Source organism: Dunckerocampus dactyliophorus, chromosome 20 (assembly GCF_027744805.1).
Source record: "Dunckerocampus dactyliophorus isolate RoL2022-P2 chromosome 20, RoL_Ddac_1.1, whole genome shotgun sequence".
NCBI lineage: Eukaryota > Metazoa > Chordata > Actinopteri > Syngnathiformes > Syngnathidae > Dunckerocampus > Dunckerocampus dactyliophorus.
Window position 1 is genome coordinate 6,828,353 of NC_072838.1, and position 22,813 is coordinate 6,851,165.

The 22,813-nt window shown below is 38.9% G+C and overlaps 1 protein-coding gene across 3 annotated transcripts in view; it reads left to right on the plus strand.

Annotated features, from left to right (window-relative positions):
• The window catches only part of top2b (DNA topoisomerase II beta), a 36,223-nt gene extending 14,835 nt beyond the window's left edge, over window positions 1–21,388 (plus strand). For 2 of the 3 annotated variants that reach the window (XM_054763810.1, XM_054763811.1), the window contains exons 15-36: window positions 314–419; window positions 523–632; window positions 2,033–2,125; window positions 4,390–4,504; window positions 6,273–6,394; window positions 6,827–6,975; window positions 7,271–7,502; window positions 8,587–8,721; window positions 11,216–11,416; window positions 11,484–11,679; window positions 11,759–11,850; window positions 12,953–13,108; window positions 13,420–13,503; window positions 14,931–15,125; window positions 15,289–15,415; window positions 16,823–16,981; window positions 17,319–17,532; window positions 17,623–17,681; window positions 19,571–19,666; window positions 19,799–19,915; window positions 19,983–20,071; window positions 20,958–21,388. In XM_054763810.1, the coding sequence (XP_054619785.1) occupies window positions 314–419; window positions 523–632; window positions 2,033–2,125; window positions 4,390–4,504; window positions 6,273–6,394; window positions 6,827–6,975; window positions 7,271–7,502; window positions 8,587–8,721; window positions 11,216–11,416; window positions 11,484–11,679; window positions 11,759–11,850; window positions 12,953–13,108; window positions 13,420–13,503; window positions 14,931–15,125; window positions 15,289–15,415; window positions 16,823–16,981; window positions 17,319–17,532; window positions 17,623–17,681; window positions 19,571–19,666; window positions 19,799–19,915; window positions 19,983–20,071; window positions 20,958–21,104 (2,994 nt within the window). In that variant the 3' untranslated portion in view covers window positions 21,105–21,388. The remainder of the gene's footprint in view (window positions 1–313; window positions 420–522; window positions 633–2,032; window positions 2,126–4,389; window positions 4,505–6,272; window positions 6,395–6,826; window positions 6,976–7,270; window positions 7,503–8,586; window positions 8,722–11,215; window positions 11,417–11,483; window positions 11,680–11,758; window positions 11,851–12,952; window positions 13,109–13,419; window positions 13,504–14,930; window positions 15,126–15,288; window positions 15,416–16,822; window positions 16,982–17,318; window positions 17,533–17,622; window positions 17,682–19,570; window positions 19,667–19,798; window positions 19,916–19,982; window positions 20,072–20,957) is intronic. The other variant, XM_054763812.1, reaches the window with a different exon arrangement.
• The last annotated feature ends 1,425 nt before the right edge of the window (window positions 21,389–22,813 follow it).

The following is a 22,813-nucleotide window of genomic DNA, read 5'->3' on the forward strand; positions in this document are numbered from 1 at the left end:
TATTTATTTATTTAGTATTGTCATCATTATTATCATTATTATGAATGTTCTCTCTTTTTTGGGGGGGAGGGTTATCTCACCGTTATCTATTATGTGTTATCCTGACTATCACTGAAAACATGACATGGAATCCAGGAAGTGAACTACATGTACTGTACTAGATGTAGAATGGATGGGGGGTAGGATTAAATAAGCTTTGCTTCTTCCTACTCCTTTTGGACATGTGGAACTGTCAAAGAATGATTCACGAGATGTATTCCATTGTAACCTTCATGTTCAAATAAACTAAACCAAACCAAACCAAACCAAACAGGCTACCAAGAACAAGCAAGAGCTGGCCTTTTACAGCATTCCAGAGTTTGACGAGTGGAAGAAACAGACGGAAAACTATAAAACATGGCACATCAAGTACTACAAAGGTTTGCTTGACACAGTACATGAAAGCTATAGTTTATGTTTAAAATCACGATATTGATGTATATATGATTGCATCCCGATAAACATTAAGATTTATTATTCTAGGTTTGGGTACAAGTACAAGCAAAGAGGCAAAGGAATACTTTGCTGAAATGGAGAAGCATCGCATCACGTTTAGATACAACGGTGCAGAGGATGATGCTGCCATCACTTTGGTGAGTACAATCCACAACTTCAACCTTCTTACATCATTTGATATCATGATTACTACCATACTTTTCGGACTATTGAATCACACTGTTTTTCATAGTATAACTTTTTCACTTCGGATCCGATACCATATTGCAGCCTTGAATGTTGGCCGATTCATTTTCTAGTGTGGAATGTTAGAAAAGGCTTGATCAAGTGATTACTCACACAAAGAACAATAACCAGTAACTAGCTATGAGAATAACGGACCCATTTACTTCTTTAAGCATGTTATTTATAACGGTTAATTGGTTCCAGACTGTGATAAGTGAATTTTTGCTAAGTTTATATTCATACTTTGAACATAGAAAACTGTTTATGACCTTCTAAATATGATTTTTAATATTATCGGAGCCCTCTAGACATGAAATACCCTTATAGTCATCTTTACACTTGTATCACCCAATATAGTAGACATAAGAAGAGAAAATAAGACATATTTGACACAAAACTTAATATGGACTCACACGTGTTAGCATTGGGAGAGTTTCTTGTTGTTTATTTTTTTTACTTGTTTTTGTACAGTTTCTGTACAATACGTCCTCCGGCAGCTATTGTCTCATCAATGTGACATTCCTGACGCCTAGTGACCAGTGTGTAATACTACATATCCTCACAATGTCTTTGAATGCATCTTCTGAATGCCTTATATTACGTATTTTATTTAACTTAGCCTTTTTTATGCTTGAAAATGCTTAATTTAGGCAAGGAAATACTTAATATTTGCCATTTTTTGCCAACAATAGGCTGTATTCAACCACGAAACAGCATGATTTTTTTTTTAAACTAGAAATTGCTAATGTGTGTCTATATATATTGTCTTATTTAGGTGGTAAATGCCTTATTTTGTGTCTATTATGTCTACCATATTGGGTAATAGGAGTGTAAAGGTGACTATAGGACTGTTATTTCATGTCTAGAGCGCTCTAATAATGTTAAAAACCACATTTAGAGGGCGGTAAACAAGTTTTCTACAGGTAATAGGAGTGTAAAGGTGACTATAGCGGTGTTATTTCATGTCTAGAGAGCTCTAATAATGTTAAAAAACAGATTTAGATTGTTGCAAACAGGTTTTTTATGCTCTAACTGTGAAAATATTCCATTTATAACAAGGAATCCTGCTTTGAGGACATGTACTTATCACAGGCTGGAACCAATTAACAACGATAAACTAGGGATTACTGTATAGAGAATAAAATAGTGCGAAATTGACTTGACCTTCTAATATAATGATAGGTGAGACATTGACATTTATTTTCCAGTGGGCAAATTGTATAGTGCTATTATCATAAGACACTTTGGAAAGGATTGCTTGGAAATGTGCATTTCTTGCCAGCAAGCAGCAATGTGGTTGTTCTTCTCTCAGGCTTTCAGTAAGAAGAAAACAGATGACAGGAAGGAGTGGCTAACCAATTTCATGGAAGACAGACGACAAAGAAGAATGCACGGTCTGCCTGAGGTTGGTGACCTGGTCATTCAAATCTGATGTGTGTTGGCTAGCGGAGTAACTCTACCTGTATTCATTAAAGGATTTTTCAGGAAAACATTCAGTACCGTACACCGTAAAAGTGTTTACGGTGTTACACGTCTACTCAACAAACAAGTACAAGCGGTCCTCGGTTTACGAATGAGATACGTTCCTAGACTGATGTAAGAGGAGTTTTGGTTTAAGTCGAATCTTATATGTAAAATATTTTAACAGTTAAATAAATTAACAGTGAAGTCACGCACTCCAGTAACACACTGCATTCTTGCAGAGCATGGACCAACTGTACAGTGCAATCCAGTCTTTGGGTGGGAGAGAGATGGCTAGTGATAGAAGCCAGAGCTTGAAAAGCCTCTTCTGTGGTTGAAGTCTCCTGTTTGGGAACACTTGGCCTTTACCCGTGCAATGCGTAAACAAAGATAAGTGAATAAGCTCAGTAGAGATGGGGAATGAGACTCCAAGATGGAACTACAAGTGGAACCTTGGTTAGCGTCATTAATCTGTTCCAGAAGGTGTGACAACAAAATAATTTTTTCCGAATAAGAAATAATTTAAATCCAATTAATCCATTCCAGAAAGCCAAAAACGTTAACACATAACACATTTTTAAAGCTCTACTATTATGGTTGTACATGCAAAAAACTATTGGAAATGCATAGAAATGCATATAGATGATTAATGAAAGGAAATTTAAAGTGCTCATGACAACAAAAATGTTTTAAAAAAAAACGGTAACAACACGAAAGTGCTCACTTAAAACATTTTTGCCACACTGCTGTCATAGATAAACAACTATGAAATAGGAGTGAAATGATGTGGTGATTTTGACATGCTCCCCAGCGAGGTTTCTGAACCAACGGCATTTTGGCTGTGGTGCAGAATACGTTCCGGGAACCAAATGCAAACAAATGCAGCCATGATCTCACAGCAAAGCCAAGGAACTAACATATTCACAACAGTAACACAATAATAATTTTGCCCCTGATATTGTGTTGTGATGACTATGATTTAACACACACAAACAAATTGGCCACAAGTAGGTTTTTTGGACTCTCAGTGATTATCAGTGCACACACAAAAATACATTACCAGTGAGCAGTGATCGATGCTTATCTAGTCCTGGCATGAAAGTCATACTATTATTTGAAGATTTATATAATAGATCTAGTAAAAAAAAAAAAAATACTGATTTACTTACTGAAACTGACAGATCAACTGCAAGATAGACTAGAAAGGCAAGTGACAGCGATAGCTAGCAATTTAGCATGAAAACCCATATTATTCATCTAAGATTCATAGTGACGCTGCAATCAAAGACGATCCTTGCTACAACAGATATAACTTTAGCTATAGCTGGCGCCTAGCTAGCCCGCCATAACCAGGCCAGTTAGGAATCAACACTGCATTAGCCACCAGCACTAGGCTGCCTACCATGGCGAATAGTTGCAGAAGAAATGTTAATTGACTTACTGCCACCTTGGCACGCTTTTCCACGGTCCAACGTCTTGTAGATTTTTGACTTTTTATTTCCATCTGCGGGGCAGTATCGAAACATTGTCCCTTGAAGTTTTCCGACGTATCTGACAAGGCAAATGGTGTCTTTTGGAAATGTAAACAAGATTACTTTGTCTCCTTGAGTGGGCATAATATAAAAAATATATAGAAATATAATCCATTTAAACATTGGAGTACACGTCAACACAGGAAATATGCCTTACAATTCCTATTTTCACGGCAAATTAACAACATTAAATGTGTTCATTGAAGACCGTGGCGTTTTGACATGAGTTATTTCTTGAATTTATTAGTGTTTCTCACCTTCTTTATCAAAATGCTGGCACTTGCAACTTTTTTGGCTCCATTTTGGCTCATGTTGCAGCCGTAAAGAAAAGAAGACACTTGAGGTGAGAAACACTATTGCTCGACAGTGAATCTTCTGAATCACTCCTATGTCTGGCGCGTCACCTGGGACCTGTTTGCCTTGGGAGACCCCGACCAGGGGCATATAGCCTCGAACAACATAGCTCCTATAGAATGACTCGGGCACTCAAACCCCTTCACCAAGAAAAGGTGGTGATTCAAGGATTTATTTTTTTCAGTCTATTCTGTAGCCGAGGGCAGCTGCGGCTACAGATGTAGATTATCACCACCAATGTGTGACTGAGGAGTGAATTAATAATGGGTTCACTGGTACCAAATTCACACAATCATTGTAGATTGTTTTGTCTTGATTTCAGCAATACCTCTATGGAACGCAGGCCAAACATCTGTCCTACAATGACTTCATCAACAAGGAGCTGATTCTTTTCTCCAACTCTGACAATGAGAGATCCATTCCGTCGTTGGTTGATGGTTTGTATGATCAATATCTTATTCTGTGGTTAGTTAGTTGATGTCCAATAATATCAGCCAATATCGGTTCATATCGGTGACGTAATTTTCCCAATTACACACATATGTACTCCCTTATAGTGTGGCGTGATTCCAGTCATTAAAGGAAAACTGCACTTTGTTTGAAATTTTGGTGGTGGCTCTAACGAAGTTTGTCGTGATTAGTGGTAGCAAACAGACATTTCGATGCTGTTGTTGTTGACGGCAGTAGCATTAGTTGCTATGGGCTCTGTGAAATCAATGCACCCAGGAAAGAGGTTCCGGTAATGCTTAAAATGATCAAGATGCAGCAAAATACTCTTAAGTATTACACATTATCATGAATGTGCCTGTTACTGCATGGTCACAGCATGTATATAGAACCATAAAACGTTGTTGGAGGTTTAGAGGGCTTTATATTCAAACTAGGTGTATACGAAGTACATTGCTAGTGTCCTCATGCTAGCTGTTTTTCTCTATTTAGAACTTAAGTAAAACTAAAATAATGTTATTTGGTAATAGCAGAAAGGACATGTACGACCAAATACAAATAAACGGAGTGGACATTGAACGGGTGAATTAAAATATCAGAATAGATGAAAAAATTAGCTGGAAATCTCACATCAAAAATATACAACATAAGTTGGCGAGAAGTACTTCAATTTTGAGTAAAGCAAAATTTGATCTCCATCAAAAATCACTCTACACTCTTTACTGTTCTCTGGTATTACCATATCTAACTTATTGTGTGGAGATATGGGGTAATAACTATAAAGGCAATCTTCACTCGCTAAATGTACTGCAAAAAAGAAGTGAGGATAATCCATAATGCTGCTTAAAGAGAACATACAAATCCCTTTTTAAAATCACAAATGGGATAGGCTCCAGCATACCCCCGCGATAAGCGGCACAGAAAATGGATGGATGGATAGATGGAAATATTAAAATTAGCTGAGTTAGTACATTTTCAAACCGTTAAAATAATGCATAAAGCTAAGAATAACCTATTATCCGAAAATGTCTTACTTTCTTACTTTTGTCTTACTTTTAATACTTTTCTTCAAGAGAGGAGAAATACAGTCTTAGGGAAAAGCTGTAGTTGAAACACTTACATGCGAGAACAACGGTAAAAACCCACAGCATTTCAGTAGGTGGAATTAAATTATGGAACGTATTGAGTAAGGAACTCAAACATACAAGCAGTTGATGTTAGCAAAATAAAAGGAAGAAGAGACTTGAACTTGTGTTGTTACGCTTGTCTCTATTTATTGTTATTTATTTATTATTCTGATTATTTTATTTATTGTGAAAAAATCTTAATAATGACATCATCATATTGTTACATTACCTAATCATTCTTCTATGTATTAAAAAATCACATATGGAATACAGGAAGTGAATAAATGTACTGCACAAGGTGTGGAACGGATGGATGGGGGGGTAGGATTAAATAAGCTTAGCTTCTTCCTACTCCTTTTGGACGTGTGGAACTGTGCATTGAATTAAGTGATGTATTCCATTGTAACTTGTATGCATGTTCAAATAAAATGACACCATTACCATAGAGCGCACACACACGGAAAATAAATGGATGATGGGCAAACACCCCCACCCCCAAATGCAGTTTTCCTTTAAGCAATCCATCTCGTCATCCCTAAATGTCACTGATAGGTAGTTTGTAGAGCAGGCTATCGTTGTTGTTGTTGTTCTTGTTGTGACTATGTCCTCTTCCAATATTGGCCGTGTTTAGGCTTAAAGCCCGGCCAGAGAAAAGTGCTTTTCACCTGCTTAAAGAGGAATGACAAGAGGGAGGTGAAAGTTGCACAGCTGGCTGGTTCAGTAGCAGAGATGTCAGCGTACCATCACGGAGAGGTAAGAATCACACACACCACGTCAGTTCACTTTCAAGTAGGGGTGTGTACTGAGACTCTCATAATGGCACTGGCGTGGACATACTGTATATGGTTGTAACTGGGCAGAGCAATGTCTTTGAAATTGTCTTCTGAATGCCTCTTATTTGTATTTTTCTTCATTTAGGCCAAAAACACATAACATTTGCTGAAATATGCATATTTTTGCATGCATATCAACCACGAAACAGCATGACTTATTAATTGATACATTTTTGAAAAACCGTGATAGAGTGAAGTTGCGAAATTCGAAGCACGAAGTGGCTAGGGATTAGTTTTGAATTGTTTTTGTTTGGTTGTGTTGCTTATCAGAGCACCTAACAAGATGTTTTTCCAGATAGTCCACATATTGATTGTCAGTGACGAATTATTCATTTCCTGTTTTTCTTTTTAGCAAGCACTCATGATGACCATCGTCAACTTGGCTCAGAACTTTGTGGGCAGCAACAACGTGAACATCCTGCAGCCACTCGGTCAGTTTGGTACCCGCATCAACGGAGGCAAAGATGCTGCCAGCCCTCGTTATATCTTCACCATGCTCAGGTAACCCAGAGCACGTCAGTGCTTGATCATACAAATGCAACTTTTTTGCACAGCATAATAGGGGTAAAACGCTACGCCATTGTCACGTGTTGCTACATATCTTGGTTTTCTTTTTGGGTACAGTAAGGGAACATAATACAACTTTAAAAACACCAGTCATTTAAATACAATATGTTGTGGTCTTCTACAATTACAAATGTGCATTTGTATTTTTGTCATGGCTTGTGTGGCGAGAATGAATTGAGATGAGTAATATGAATAATAATAACTCATATTTTGGTCTTGGTTCCTCCAGTCCACTTGCCAAGCTGTTATTTCCCGCAGTGGACTCCAACTTGCTTAAGTTCCTGTATGATGACAACCAGAAGGTGGAGCCTGAATGGTACATTCCCATTATTCCAATGGTGCTTGTCAATGGTGCAGAAGGCATAGGAACAGGCTGGGCATGCAAGATCCCAAACTACGATCCCAGAGAGATCGTCAACAACATCAGCCGGATGCTCAACCATCAAGACCCCCTTCCAATGGTAAAGTGTGTTCAAGTGTGTTAAAACGCAGGGTGTTAAAAAGCCTTAAATTAGGTGTAGGGACGTGTTAAATTTAATATGGGGCCGAGCGAGTGAAATGTCTCGAGTATTTTTTTTACCGCGGTTCTGTGCAGGTGTCATCTGGGGTGAAGAAGGGTGAAGAACTATAGAAGTTGTCAGGGTTTTCCATACCCCACGCCCCATGGATTTGAAAGTTTGCCCTCGCGCATGGACAAATATATAATGACTGTGGCTGTGTACATTGTAACTTCAGAACACACCTCATGTGCACTTGCATTGCCAAAGAAGACATAGTTGAAGAGAACTGTGTTGACTATTAAGCCACTTAGTCGCTATATTTACAGAGTAGAGGTACGCATTAAAAGTGAAAGTGTTTCTTGCATTCTGCATTTATTTGCTGCAAGCAGTCAATATAGTCAAAGAACAGTAATCCCTCTTTTATCGTGGTAAATTGGCTCCAGACCCAACTTTCATGAGTGAATTTTCGCAAATTAGAATTCCTTATTTAGATATGGAATAGTTTCATAGTTAGAGCATTGAAAACCTGTATACAACCTTCTAAATAGTTTTTAACATTATTAGAGCTCTCTAGACATGAAATTCACCTTTACACTGCTGTTATCCAATATAGTAGGCATAATAAGAGAAATTAAGCATGTAGTACATAAGATAAGACAATAAGACTTGTGTTTTTCAATAAATGTATTCCCTAGATGAGACAGTGTGAGTTTTGGGCAGGGGTAGCCGTGGGTTACGGCCGCAACAGGAGCCCTTGTTTTTTATGAGGGATTTTTATTAATATTTGTTTTTATTATTATATTTTATGATTATTTTTATCATTCAAACCTGCAATAAAAGACTGTGCCGGCAAGCGAGTCTGGTTACTTTACAGTAACATTACTGACACCGAGTGACCAGTGTAGAATACGATGTCAGTGACTTTTGAATGCCTTGGAACTATGAATGCTGCACTAATCAGCCAATAAGGAACTTACATATACTAAAGTATTTTGTTTAGATATTAAATTTGATTTATTTGTTGTGTATTTTTGTCTCCTGATAGCTCCCTAGATACAAGAACTTTAAAGGGACGATCCATGAACTTGGTCCAAACCAGTACCTGGTTAGCGGAGAGGTGTCTGTCCTAGACAAAAACTCCATCGAAATCATAGAACTCCCCATACGTACATGGACACAGGTATGTTGCATTCGACTCTCGCTCATCATACATTTCAAGGTATTGTATTGTATTGTATGTACTTTATTTATCCCACAGCGGGGAAATTTACTTGTTACAGCAGCAAGACAAGTAAAGAGAACAGTGTAAAGAAAGCATAGTGTCTACAACATGGTTCAGGTGGTGCAGGTGTTGTAGAGCCTGACAGCGGTCGGTATGAAGGACCTGCGGAACCTCTCCTTCTTACACCGTGGGTGTAACAGTCTGGTGCTGAAGGAACTGCTCAGGGAAACAACAGTGTCATGTAGCGGGTGAGAGGTGTTGTTCATGATGGATGTCAGCTTAGCCAACATCCTTCTCTCCCCCACTTCCTCCACGGAGTCCAGAGGACCGTCCAGGACAGAGCTAGCTCGCCTGATCAGTCTATTTATTCTGCTCCTGTCCCTGTCCGTGCTGCCCCCTCTCCAGCAACCCACAGCATAGAAGATGGCTGAGGCCACCACAGAGTCATAAAAGGTCCGTAAAAGAGTCCTGCACACACCAAAGGACCTCAGTCTCCTCAGCAGGTGAAGGCGACTCTGGCCCTTCTTGTAGAGGGCGTGGGTGTTGACGGACCAGTCCAGTTTGTTGTTAAGGTGAACACCCAAGAATTTGTAGCTGTCTACCAACTCTATGTCTGCTCCCTGGATGTTCACCGGTGTAAAGTGAGATGTTTTCCTCTGGAAGTTAATGATCATCTCCTTTGTCTTGCTGGTGTTGAGCTGCAGCTGGTTAAGCTCACTCCAGCTGACAAAGTCCCTGATGACCGTCCTGTATTCCAGATCATTCCCCTCTGAAACACAACCAACAATGGCTGTGTCGTCGGAGAACTTCTGGATGTGACACTGTGTGGAGTTGTGTGTGAAGTCCGAGGTGTAGAGGGTGAAGAGGAAAGGGGAGAGCACCGTACCCTGTATCCCCAGTCACAAAAACTACTGAGTTTGTATTCCACCGGGTGATACTATGGATTCATAGAAGGATGAATAGGCCTAACACAGGTCACAGTTTTATATCATTCCCATTCAATTGTTGTGGAAATACTTGATATCTAAAACATACTGTATTGGAACGGATATGGAAACAATGAAAAAGGAAGCATTTATCATTTCGATTACCGGTAGGTAAATTCACAGATGAAATGAAATTATTTGAAGTACCGTAGTAGCAATTTACAAGACTGGAGACAAACACCACTTTTCTTACTTCCACAATTCTACTCAGTTATTGGAAAGAAAAAGAAGACAATAATTCATTTTTGCTTAAAAAAAGGATTTTGTTTTCAAAATTTAAAATAATTTTTTATTAACTGGAAAACATGTGTTCCTACCTTTTTATTTGTATATGAAACACATATGAAACACTTTCCTTCTCCAAGAAAAGTTCTGATACTTACTACTACTAGTCTGTCACCTTCTGGTGAGCTTGGCTCTATAATCCTCCATCTTGGCAGTCAAATTCATTCTGGCATTCAACAGTGCAGCTGTCAGAAAAACAACAACAAAAACGCTACCTTTTCCTCCATTGAACAACGGCAGCGATAAGCACTTCACAGCTCACTCACGCCTGACCCCTTCCGGATGCAGCGGTAAATTTTACTGAGCAACGAAATAACTAAATTATGTGAATTCTGAATCTAAAGGGACAACTGAGTTATCAACTCATTTACTTTGACACATTTTTTTTTATCATGCCTGGTGAGGCTGTGCGTCATCTGCCTCCCTGACTGCACGACACTACATAACACATACTAACCCTTTATTTCTACAATTACAAGTATTTACAATCACTCATCTGGTACATTTTCAATCCTGCAACCCAACAGTGTACAACAATGTTGTAACAAGAGAGGAGAGCTACAACATTTTCATTTGAAGCATTATGCAACGTGCTTTAATAGTAGATTTCTTATGTTCTATCATGATGTTCTTGGCCTTGTTCAGATGCTAGCATATTCCTTCTAGTTCCTTTATGTAGAAGTGCTCCATATGCTCGACTCCTGATTCAAATAGCCTTGGGTGTCTGGGCATGTCAGTCTGCCCTTCACCATCTCTGTCCCTTACAGGAGTGCTCCATATGTTCGACTCCTGATTCAAATAGCCTTGGGTGTCTGGGCATGTCAGTCTGCCCTTCACCATCTTTGTCCCTTACAGGAGGAGGAGATCACTCCTCCCCTTGCATATGTGGTTTCCAATGTTAACAGTTTTAGCATAAATAGTCAAGACATTTGATCTAGAAGCCATCTTTTCAAGTTGTGTTGATTTGTCTCCTTGCATGCAAGTTTTATTAAATTGTACCTCTCATCGTTGACAAAGAACTTGTCTCATCTCATCTATTTTGGAGCAAGCAGCTGATTTTCCCTTGGCACAATATGTAAAAAAATGTTTATTTCAGGCAAAAATTGTTTAAAAGATTGACATTGATGGATGCTTTAGAACTGGTGCTGAGCATAACTCTGGTTGTCCATTGTCACGTGCAGGCTTACAAAGAGTCAGTGCTGGAGCCCATGCTGCAGGGCACCGACAAAACACCAGCGCTCATCAGCGACTACAAGGAGTACCACACAGATTCGACTGTTAAGTTTGTGGTGCGCATGTCTGAGGAGAAACTGGCCCAGGCTGAGGCAGCCGGCCTCCACAAAGTCTTCAAGCTTCAGTCCAGCCTCACGTGCAACTCAATGGTAGAATAAACATTGTGCTATGCTGTCTTGCAATCAGTTACACAGGCTGCGTGCTTCTTTTTCTCAGGTTCTGTTTGACCATATGGGTTGTCTGAAGAGATATGATTCCGTCCAAGATATTCTGAGAGAGTTCTTCGAACTTCGCCTGCACTACTACAAACTTCGGAAGGACTGGTTAGTCGGTAGCCTCGGCGCTGAAGCCGCCAAACTGTCCAACCAGGCTCGTTTTGTGCTGGAGAAGATCGAAGGGAAGATTTCGATTGGTAGGTAGCGCGCCGATCGTGTTACCTCAACTGTATTCCTCGTGGTACGCCGAGTTTTGATGACTTTTTGTCCGAACAGAGAACAAGTCCAAGCGTGAACTGATACGCATGTTGGTCCAGAAAGGCTACGAGTCTGACCCTGTAGCTGCCTGGAGCAGAGCTCAAGAAAAGGTATTCACATTCAAATGTGCTGGTATATTCAAAGTGTCATTTGCACATACAGTAGATATACTGTATTTTCTCTCAATACATAAACTACATTGCGGTAAAGCTACTTGACATTGTAAAATTGGATTGTAACAACATTAACTGTCTATGGATCCAAAGCAGATGTCATTTAACCCACATCAAAACGTTACCTAACACAAAACAACTGTAGAAAGTTAGATTTCACAGCTAATAGCATGTAGCTTCATGTTCTTCTACACACAGAGCCATTCAATGACCACAGTTGCCCCCTAGCGTTCCTGAAAAAAAAAGTGCACAAGGAACGAAGATAACAGTTCCTGTACTTCACAGCAACAACGTTTGCTTCACTTTCATTTGCAGGTTGTATTACAGCAATTTGGAAAATAATATAGCCTTATTGATTTTTACTCCTGCCTTTTTTGCTCATTTGGTTTAAACTTGTTTGACCTTCATGGACCCCCATCACATATTTTTATTCCAGAAGGGAAAGGAAAAGAATAGAAGTATATAGAGCTGGCTTTTAATTGTAGTTAAGGGTTTTCATGTTGAAGAATTTTGTGAAACAACTGCAATGTTACAATACGAACAGGTGGGACGTTGTTTAGATACATTTGTTAAAATATTATATATCGAAAGATAAATATCTTAAATTGAAAACAATTGAATTGAAATAGTAAAATAACATTTTGCTGGATGGAAGCGCTGTCATGGATTCTGGAATGGACTGCTTGTTTATCGAAGTTCCAATATCGGAGATTTTAGACGCAAGCCGATGTAATGTTGTTTTTTTTTGATATCCGATATTAACATCGGATCGGGACACGATAATAAATACATGTCATATGTAGGAAGACATTTTAAAAGGCAATAATAATGATTTGTAAACATCAGTCATTGTGCCAATCAGTTGTATGCATAACAGTTAGGGTGTATTTAAGTATCCAGAGCTGATGGGAAAAAAACACTGCATATTTGGTCTGGTTTTAAATATGCCATCCTTGGTCGCATTTATGAATTGTTCAGGAAATATAACCATGAGTTGGAGTTTTGTGGTACGATGGCACGTTTTCTTTTGTCCCGACAGGCGCAAGAAGAAGACGAAAATGACGGAAATGAGAGTGACAGCTCAGTAGACTCCGGTTCTTCGGCAGGCCCAAATTTTAATTACATCCTCAACATGTCTCTGTGGTGCTTGACAAAAGAGAAGGTTGAGGAGCTCCTTAAACAAAGGGACCAAAAGGTTTGATGAATCATATTCATTTATCTTGTTTGCACATTATGTAGTCTTCATTTCAGGCTGTGTTCACATTTGTTGGTTGTACCCGGGTATGTAACAAAGTCAAAATATATTGTGTACTGGACATATTCACCGTTGGCATGTTTGATGTGGTTAGTTTAGCATTTCAATCATCGCACCATTGATGCTTTGCACAAATAACGGCCGTGCTTAATTGAGCGAAAGTATTTCATCCCCTAACAAAAATTTTGACTTCAAATAGTGCAGACTGCATGTTGTTACTGTGTATTGTTAATAATGTATTGTGTGTACAGACAGGGGAGCTGCAAAATCTCCAAAAGAAATCTCCAGAAGATCTGTGGAAGGAGGATTTGGCAGTGTTCATTGAAGAGTTAGATGTAAGTTTTTTACAGAAACCTTCTCATTGTTTGCTTAATTGTTTTTTCAGTGTAGAACACAACTCATATGCCATGAGTGGGTGTCTTATATTCATGTCAGGGGGGGTTTATTCTTTGTTTGGCAAGATCATCTTCAGATTTACAGATTATCAAAAAATCATTATCAAAAAAATCATCAGAGTTTGCAATCAACATGCTAACTACATTAACTGCATCGCACCAAACAATTCATTTCGTAAAGAACACATTGTTTGCATCATTACTGTTAGTAATGCTTTATGTAGCAACTATCAAGTCCTACCATTTTCACTTGCTTCTGGGACCTCCAATCACCCTGATTGCTTGAAATATGCTTATTTAAGTAAAATTTACATAATTTCGGCCTAAACTAAGCATTTTCAAACATAAATACAAATACAAGACATTCAGATGTGTTCAAAGACGTTGTGATGATATGTAGTATTCATCACTGGTCACTAGATGTCAGTAATGTTCCATTGATGAGACAATAGCCACCGCAGGAAGTACTGGGCAGAACAGGCAGTAAAAAAGAACAAGGAACTCTCCCAGTGCTAATGTGTGAGTCTTTATTTTGTCTTATTTATGTCTTAACGTTTCTTATTATGTCTACTATATTGTTATATAATGTTAAAAATCTTATTTAGAAGGTTGTAAACAGTTTTTTTATTCCATTTGTAAATAAGGAATCCTATTTCGTGGAAATTCACTTATCACAGTCGTGTCTGGAACCAATTAAGTGCGATAAACAAGGAATTACTGTATAGTAGGGGTGTTACAAGACACCCAGCTCATGAGACAAGACGATACACGGGATTGGGTCCGAGAGAATGAGGCAAGAACAAAGTTTTTATTTAGGCCCGTCACAAAACAATACAGGTGCATTTTAAAATATTTATTGTCCCACAAATTGACGCTAAACAATATTATTGTCAACATTTTTTGAGACAACATAAACCACGAAAAGCTAACAACAATAATAATAATAACAATAATACAGTGTTCCCTCGCTCTATCATGGTTCACCTTTTGCGGATTCACTGTTTTGCTGAATTTTTTTTAGAGTTTTTTTTTTTTTTTTATTACAGCGTATGAACGCTGTTACAGGTCAAGCCTGCTCCTTTAAGAAGAATTGCATTGTGGGAAGTTTAGTGTCGCTCTCTTTGCTTGCTCGTCTGTGTGTACCTCCCATTGTTTTCTGCGTCCTGATTGGCTGTAGACTATTGTCAACCAGCACTTTCATTGCAAATTGCATATTTACAATCCAAAGAACACACTTGGAAATAATTCCACTCCTTATTGGCAGAAAACCGAGACTGATATCAACAGAAACCTTGTTTTTAATTGGCTGATAGTATCAGTTGGTGGATATTAGCCCTAATTACTCTGTGTTGTTTGTTTTTCAATAGAATTTTGAGTCACTTGAGCGGGAAGAGCAGAATTTAGGGAAAGTTATCAAACTTGTGAAAGGCAAAGTGGGAAAGCCCAAAGCAAAGAAGTTGAATCTGGAGGAGACGATGCCGTCACCATTTGGCCGCAGGGTGGATCCCCCAGCTCAGCCGCTGAAGTCTGACTCTACCAAGAAAGTGGGCAAAAGGAAAAAGGTAAGGCATGCCATAACGCACAATCTATATCAGCTTTTTATATAGTACATTACACAGTCTTCCCTCTAGGTTTGCAGCTTGGAGAGATTGGGCTAATAGGCTATCCAAGAGATAGGGCTACTAAACACCCATCAAAGGCATTACATGTTGTCTTTCCTCTCAGGTGGACTCAGACCCAGCTCTGAAGTTGGAGGGTGATGATGATGGTTTGGGTGGAGATGCAGCAACAGGAGAAAGCCCCGCAATCAAACCAAAGACACCACGTGTAAAGAAGGAGAAGAAAGAACCAGGTCAGTATTGTACATTGTACAGTATTGTCAACTTGCTTTAGTTGTCGTATCCAACAGGACAGACACTTTACATTAGGGATGGTACACGGCAAAAGTACAATCTGCCCTTATGGGCCGCGGTTTTGCAATACAATAAGCCCTCGTCTATTGCAGGTAATTGATTCCAGACCAGACCATGATAAGTGAATTTCCGCAAAGTAGGATTCAGTATTTATAATAATTGGAATTGGATATTGCAACGTTGAACATAGGCCGATGCCGATATCAACATGAATCATACATACTATTATTATTTATTTCGTACTGTGCAATATTAGAAAAACACAAATCATACATGTGGACTATTAGAAAAGGGTGGATCAAGTGATACAGTATTACTCAGAGAACAATAGTCAGCAACAGCAGGTTGGTTCACTTCTTTATGCAAGTGGGACATAGTTTTATCCACAATGTAGTGGCAGCTAGGCATAATATGCCGAGGTTGGAGGTGCTCAATGAAGCATTTAAACCCGACATTACTCATCACCGGCAGAGGCTCACTCTTTTCTGTTATAGCTAATGACTTTTTGCTGTCTCGTGGCAATTTCCCATTCATATTCACGATGCGGTTGGTCGTATTAAAATTCCCTGGTTTTGTGCCACAAAGGAAACTTGTGCATGACAAGTTTTGCACTCAGCCGCAAAGTCTTTTTCGGACTTGAACCAAAAATACTGCCACACGGCCGACTCGTTATATCGCTTTATTCTCTTAATATTTTGCCTTATTCTTGTAAAATAACTGCTGATTTTTTTTTTTTTTTTTCATTTTTGCTTTGTTTTTTAATTTTCTTGTTAAAATATATTTTTAGGATGTGCTGCAGGCTGCAAATGGCCTTTGGACACCCCTGCTTTAGGGAAGAAACCTCGAACAGAACCTAGGCTCTGTAGGGTTGAGCTTGAGAGACAGTGTAGATGCACAGATAGTAGATGTATAGAGAAAATAGGATAGAGAAGTTGAGCGCCTGGGGGAGGGACACGGGAACAATGCAAACAACAACAGTCAGGTCAACAACAGTAATAGTGGCGAGGGATTACTGTATAGCTAACGACTTTTCACCGTCCCGTGGGAGTTCCTCTTTTTTGCAAATGTATTGGACAGCGTTGGAGGGAACCAGAGATTTGTTTCTTTATCTACTGTGGTCTTTCGAAAATCCTCATACTGTTTGTTGTGATGCTAATCCTATTAAGCGTCCCCAGTTCTGTGCCACCACGGGAAACTTTTGCATGACAAGTTTTGCATTCAGCAGCAACGTCTTTTTCGGACAGTCGATACTTGTTTTTTGCTGCTATCGGTCAGATATCCAATATCAATAACGACTAGGGACACACCTAGTTATTGTTTATTTATTTGTGTGTGTGTTAATGCAGGGACTCCCAGAGTAAGAAAAACTCCAGGGCCCAAAGGCACTCCTCTAAAGAAGGTGAAAAAAAGAAACCCATGGTCTGATGATGAGTCCAATTCAGACAGTGATCGGGAGAGCAGTCAACTTGTCATCCCTCGCGAGACCAAGTCTCAGAGGGCATCAGGTATGGTTTGACCATTCCAATATCTGCATCAAACATCATCATCATCAAACATACTTATTTGTTTGTATAAAGCGCTGTACTCCCTGCACTGTGCAGGAGCTTTTCACACGATGAGGCGTTCAATCACACTGCGTAGTGTTAGGCTTTCAGACACCGGTGTAATCATGCTATTTTTCATTTTTATTAACGTACCCCCCATGAAGATTTGCGTAGCACACTTTGGGAAGCTAGGATGTAGAACATATGGCCCTGAAGGGAGCATCACATTGAGACTCAGACTGTTGTAGTCATTTGTAAGGAGTTCACGGAGTTTGAACCATGCTCTGCTGTCCTTTAGCGTCCAAGCCAAAATACACCTTTGACTTTTCCGAGGAGGAGGAAGATGAGGCCGATAAAGAGGAAAATGGAGATGATGATAACGATGACGTGGCCTCTTCTCCAGTAAGGGCATCAAAAGATGCATGTGAAATCAAGGAGCACTACAGTGACCAGAATGATGAGGATTCTGACTGCAACAAAGACTCTTACTCTGCCCCCAAACAAAAGACCACGTAAACACATCTGCTGCACTTCATAAACGTCAATATTAGTTGTTTTTTTATGAGATAGCACTCATTTGTGGCCGCTTCTTTCCTTTCCAGATCAGAGTCTTTTACAAAAAAGGAGACAAGCAGCATCTCTGAAGACAGCAATGACAGCGGTGAGTGAAAACTTCATGCAACTTTTTACTCTGCTTTTTTATCTTTTTGCTTTTTAGTTTACAGCAATCAAAAATATCTTAATGAATAAATCATGCTGTTTCGTAGTTGAATACAACCTATTATTAGTAAATTTTAAAAAGCATATTTAAGCACATTTTAAGTTTTTTTTGCCTTAATTAAGAATTTTCAAGGATAAAAATGGCTAAAATAACTATAATACAAAAATAAGGCATTCAGAAGACGCATTCATACAGTAGATGTTGTGACATGTAGTGTTCTACACTGGTCACTAGGTGTCAGTAATGTTACATTGATGAGACTTGATTGCAGTTACATACACTTGTTCCAAAGACACAAATTGACTATTTTCAAATGTTTTTATTAGCAGAAATTGTGTGAAACAAGCAGCATGAACAATATAATGATATTGATATAAATATAATGTGCAAAAGGCAGCCGCACGGTGGTCTAGTGGTTACCATGTTGGCCAACACAGTCACAGTCTGGAGATCGGGAAGACCTGGGTCGATTCTCCCTTGGGCATTTCTGTGTGGAGTTTGCATGTTCTCCCCGTGTGTGCGTGGGTTTTCTCCGGGTACTCCGGTTTCCTCCCACATTCCAAAAACATGCATGTTAGGTTAATTGGGGACTCTAAATTGTCTAAATTATGAATGTGAGTGTGAATGGTTGTTTGTCTATATGTGCCCTGCGATTGGCTGGCGACCAGTCCAGCGTGTACCCCGCCTGTCGCCCGAAGTCAGCTGGGATAGGCTCCACGAGCCTAAAGAGGAGAAGCGGGATAGAAAATGGATGGATGAATGTGCAAAAGGCAGTGAAGCTATGAGAAACAAAATAATAATAATAATGCAAAGTCTATAACAGGGGTGTCCAATGTGCAGCCGCAGGGGCCATATTCAGGTTAGTTGTTTTTTTTTCATTGGGCCGCGGCACATTCTAAAAATTGAATTTAACAAGAAAACTAAAAAAAATCCATAAAAATGGAAAACACAGTAGTAATTTTACAAGAATAAAGTAAAAAAAAAGAAAAGAAAAAATCGTAATTTTACGACAATAATGTTGTAATATTATGAGGAAAAATAATGTAATTTTAGGTCATTTTGATAGCGTAAAGTTGAAATACTATAAAGAAAAAAGACTTTAAGACTAAAGTTGTAAGCTTTGGAAAGTTAGGTTGCGGGCAAAGTTATATTACTGCAATGCAGTCAAAATATTATGGGAGTAAAGTCGCAATTGTGAGGAGGAAATTTACAAGAAAAGTTCAATTTAAATCAAGAAACAAAAGCAGAAATTGGAAAAACAGCTGTAATTTTACGACAATAAAGTCACAATATTATGAGAAAAAAGTCGTATGCTAAGGAGAATTAGCTGCATAGAGTTGAAATATTAAAGAAAAAATATGTTATTTTTTAAAAGGTGGTAATATTATGAGAAACACACAAAATAAAATAAAGTTGTCATTTTTGGAAAATTAAGTTGGGGGAAAAGATTTAATATTATGGGAATAAAGTCTAAATATTATGGGAACAAAGTCATAATATTACTAAAAGAAAATCTATGAATATTATTTAAGAAGAAAGTTATAATATTTGTAAAATGAAAAGCCAAAATGGAATCAAGTACAACTTTCTCACTGAACAGCTATGCTCCAATGGCTATAGTCGACACACGAAATGAACCGGCTGATGAATCAGTCGAACCCCATCACTCAATTTTTGTCCAATTCCCAATTACTTTCTATTGTTTATAATTGGTCGGGCCCTAATACCTACATACTGTATACCCTGCCGTACCTTTTCTATCCTAAAACACAGCGCGTGTGATAAAATTACAGAGAGCATGACAGTAGGTTGTGTTGGTATCATTTTAGAAATGTCCAAATCTGACAGCGACGATGACAACCACCGACTTATCTCCACGTTTTCAAGCAGTCATGCGTTTGACAGTCCATCGCTTGCAAAGAAAGGTAATGTATGTCCATGTCCACTATAGAGCGCTCTGTTACAGCGTGAAATCTTCTACGTTTGCAATGAGGAAAACATGGAAACATTTTAGCTCCATTTTACAAAAGTGTTGAAGCATTTTCTGTCATATTCAGCAGCCAAGAAGCCATCCAATGCAGGTCCAAAAGCGAAAAAGACACCAACACCAAAAGCAAAGAAATCCATCTGTGACTCTGACTCTGACACTGGGTCCAAGACAGTAGCTCTTAAAGGTACACAACTTCTCAACTTATTTGTCCATCACATTTGCCTGACTGGATTTAATGAATTTTAACACAGGTAAAGGTCGGGGAAGAAAGAGAATGGCCTCTGGCTCGGAGGATGACGAGTATAGTCCCATGAAGAAAATTCCAAAACCAGGAGGCAGAGTGAGTGTCTGTTATTGAAAGTAACCACATATTGTCCTGTTTGTTGATGGTCTTGTAATCCGTACCAGTCTTACTCGATTACAGTCTTGGGCAGGTCTACAATCTTAGTGATGGTTTTGTATTCCATTCCAGTCTTGTGCAGGTCTACAGTCTTGTATTCCATCCCAGTCTTGTGCAGGGCTACTTTCTTGTGGATGGTCTTGTAGTCCATTCCAGTCTTGTGCAGCTCTACAATCGTTTTTGATGATATTGCAGTCCATTCCAGTCTTGTGCAGGTCTACAGTCTTGTTGATGGTCTTTTAATCCATCTCAGCCTTGTACAGGTATTCAGTCTTAATGATGGTTTTGTAGTCCACATTCCAACCTTGTGCAGGTCTACAATCGTAATGACGGTCTTGTGTAGGTCTACAGTCCTGTTGATGGTATTGTGGTTCACTCCTGTCGTGTGCAGGCCTACAATCTTGTTGATGGACTTGTGGCCCATTACAGTCTTGTGCGGGTCTACAATCTTGTTGATGATCTTGTAGTCCATTCCAGTTTAGTGGAGGTCTATAGTCTTGATGGTTTTGTAGAACATTCCAGTCTTGTGCAGGTCTAGAATCTTGTTGATGGTCTTGAAGTCCATTCCAGTTTATAATCTTGTCCCTGAGGTCAGGTCTTTGGTCTTGCCCATGGTTTGAATGGAAGAGAGTGTTTGTGTGACAGGTGTCTTTTATCCATAATGAGTTGAGATCAGGAGTACTTTCTTAAAGGGACAGGACTCATTGGTGTGTTTCATGGACACACAGCCTCTCTATTGCAGCGGGGGGTTTAAAGGGGTGAAATATTTGTTTGGGGCCCTGAACGCAGCAGTAATGAGAGTGGGAATGTTTGTGTGGTTGAACAGAAGTCTCAGAAGCCTCCGTCTGATGAGGAGGATGAAAAGAGTGCAGTCAACACGTCATTCCGGGCTGGCCGTGCAAAGAAGGAAGTCAAGTACTTTGCTGAGACGGACAACGAGGAGGACAACGATCACGACGACATGTTCGACTAGATCCATTTTAACCGTGTTTCACTCTGCTTGTATGAAATGATTTAATGTTCCCACAGACTTTTTCTACATCTCCTTTTTTCATTTCCTTTTATTAATAGTAATGTTGAATATTTTTTGATGTGTAGTCGTTTAACAATGTTTACAGTTGCTTTTTTTTTAAAATGCCGATGGAAATGTTGTGTAATACTCTGAGGCGGCTTTTAGTTTAGAGCTCTTTAAATTGTTAAAAGAAACTGTAACTCTTGGAGCAAGTTAAGAGTAAACAATGAAATGTGTCACCATTGCTTGTTTTGGCATTATTTTATGCCTGAAAATACTGTTATAAAGGAAATATGCCACGTTAACATCAAATGGTGGACCATCACGTTTACACAATTCAACATGTCTCTCAATGTTAACGTTTTAAGGACAAGAAAGTATTAAAAATGCAAATCAATAAATTAAAAGGAAACAGAATTTCATAAATATGAAATAAGTAAAGCTAAATGAATAAATAATAAATAAAGGAGTAGAAAACTGACATGAATGTATAATGTTTAAGTAAATGTAGATATAGAATATCTCATTAATAATGATCAATGAATTAAATATATTGCTGGATTTTGTTGAAATGAACATACAGTACATGTTCTGCTGATGAATAATTATATTAATTTACTGTCAAATGGAAGGTTGCTGTTGTGCAAACAGGCATCAAAGTGAAGTAGGCTTTTCATCAGCTGATCAAATGTTTAAGAACATGGCTCAAAAAAAAAACTGAAACCCCCGCTAAAATAGAAATAAAATGTTTAAAAAATGACTCACTGGTGAGGAGCTGCACCATTTTTGTTAATCACCTGAAAAATGGGTCTGGGCATGCTTGATGCGAGTGTTTCCAGGAGGCTAGAAGGAATGTTGCGCCAGGTGGTGAAGATGGCTTCACGGAGGGCATCCACTGTCTGGAACTGATGTACGTTTTTGTAAACTTCCCTTGCCATCCATCCCCAAATGTTCTCAGTTGGATTTAGATCAGGGGAGCGCGCAGGATGGTCCAAAAGAGCGAGCTTATTTCTCTGGAAGAAGTCCTTTGTCAGGCAGGCATTCTGAACTGCAGCGTTGTCCGGTTGAAAAAGCCAGTCATTACCGCACAGACGAGGGCCTTCAGTCGTGAGGGATGCCCCCTGCAACATCTCCACACAGCCAGCTACCGTTTGACGCCCCTGCACAACCTGAAGCTCCATTGTTCCATTGAAAGAAAAAGCGCCCCCTTCTCTGTGCTGTGTGGAAAACAAGACTGTGAGCTATGGCATCACTACTGTGAATGATAGTACACGTCGCAGCAGGAAAAAACGGTAGTAAACAAAGGCTTGAAAAAACTTGTGATCTTGCAAACATTTCTCAGGATCTTGCCATATGTGTCCTTAGGGAAGAGGTGTCCAAACTTTTTCCAGTGAGGGCCACATAGTGAAAAATGAAAGGCTGCAACTTTGCCACTTTGATATTTGGTAAAGCATCACATGTAGATATGCTAAGAAGTGATATAGTCGGTCAAGAAAAAAACTGCTTCTCAGCTTTGTGACATTGGTGAAAAAGCCTATTATTAGTATCAACTTCAGTATTTGCTCTTTTTTTCCCTTTTTGTGTTGTTTTTTTCTAATTTTCTAAATATTAAACTTTCAATTTGTACATTTTGTTCTCGTAATATTATAACTATATTCACATAATATTTT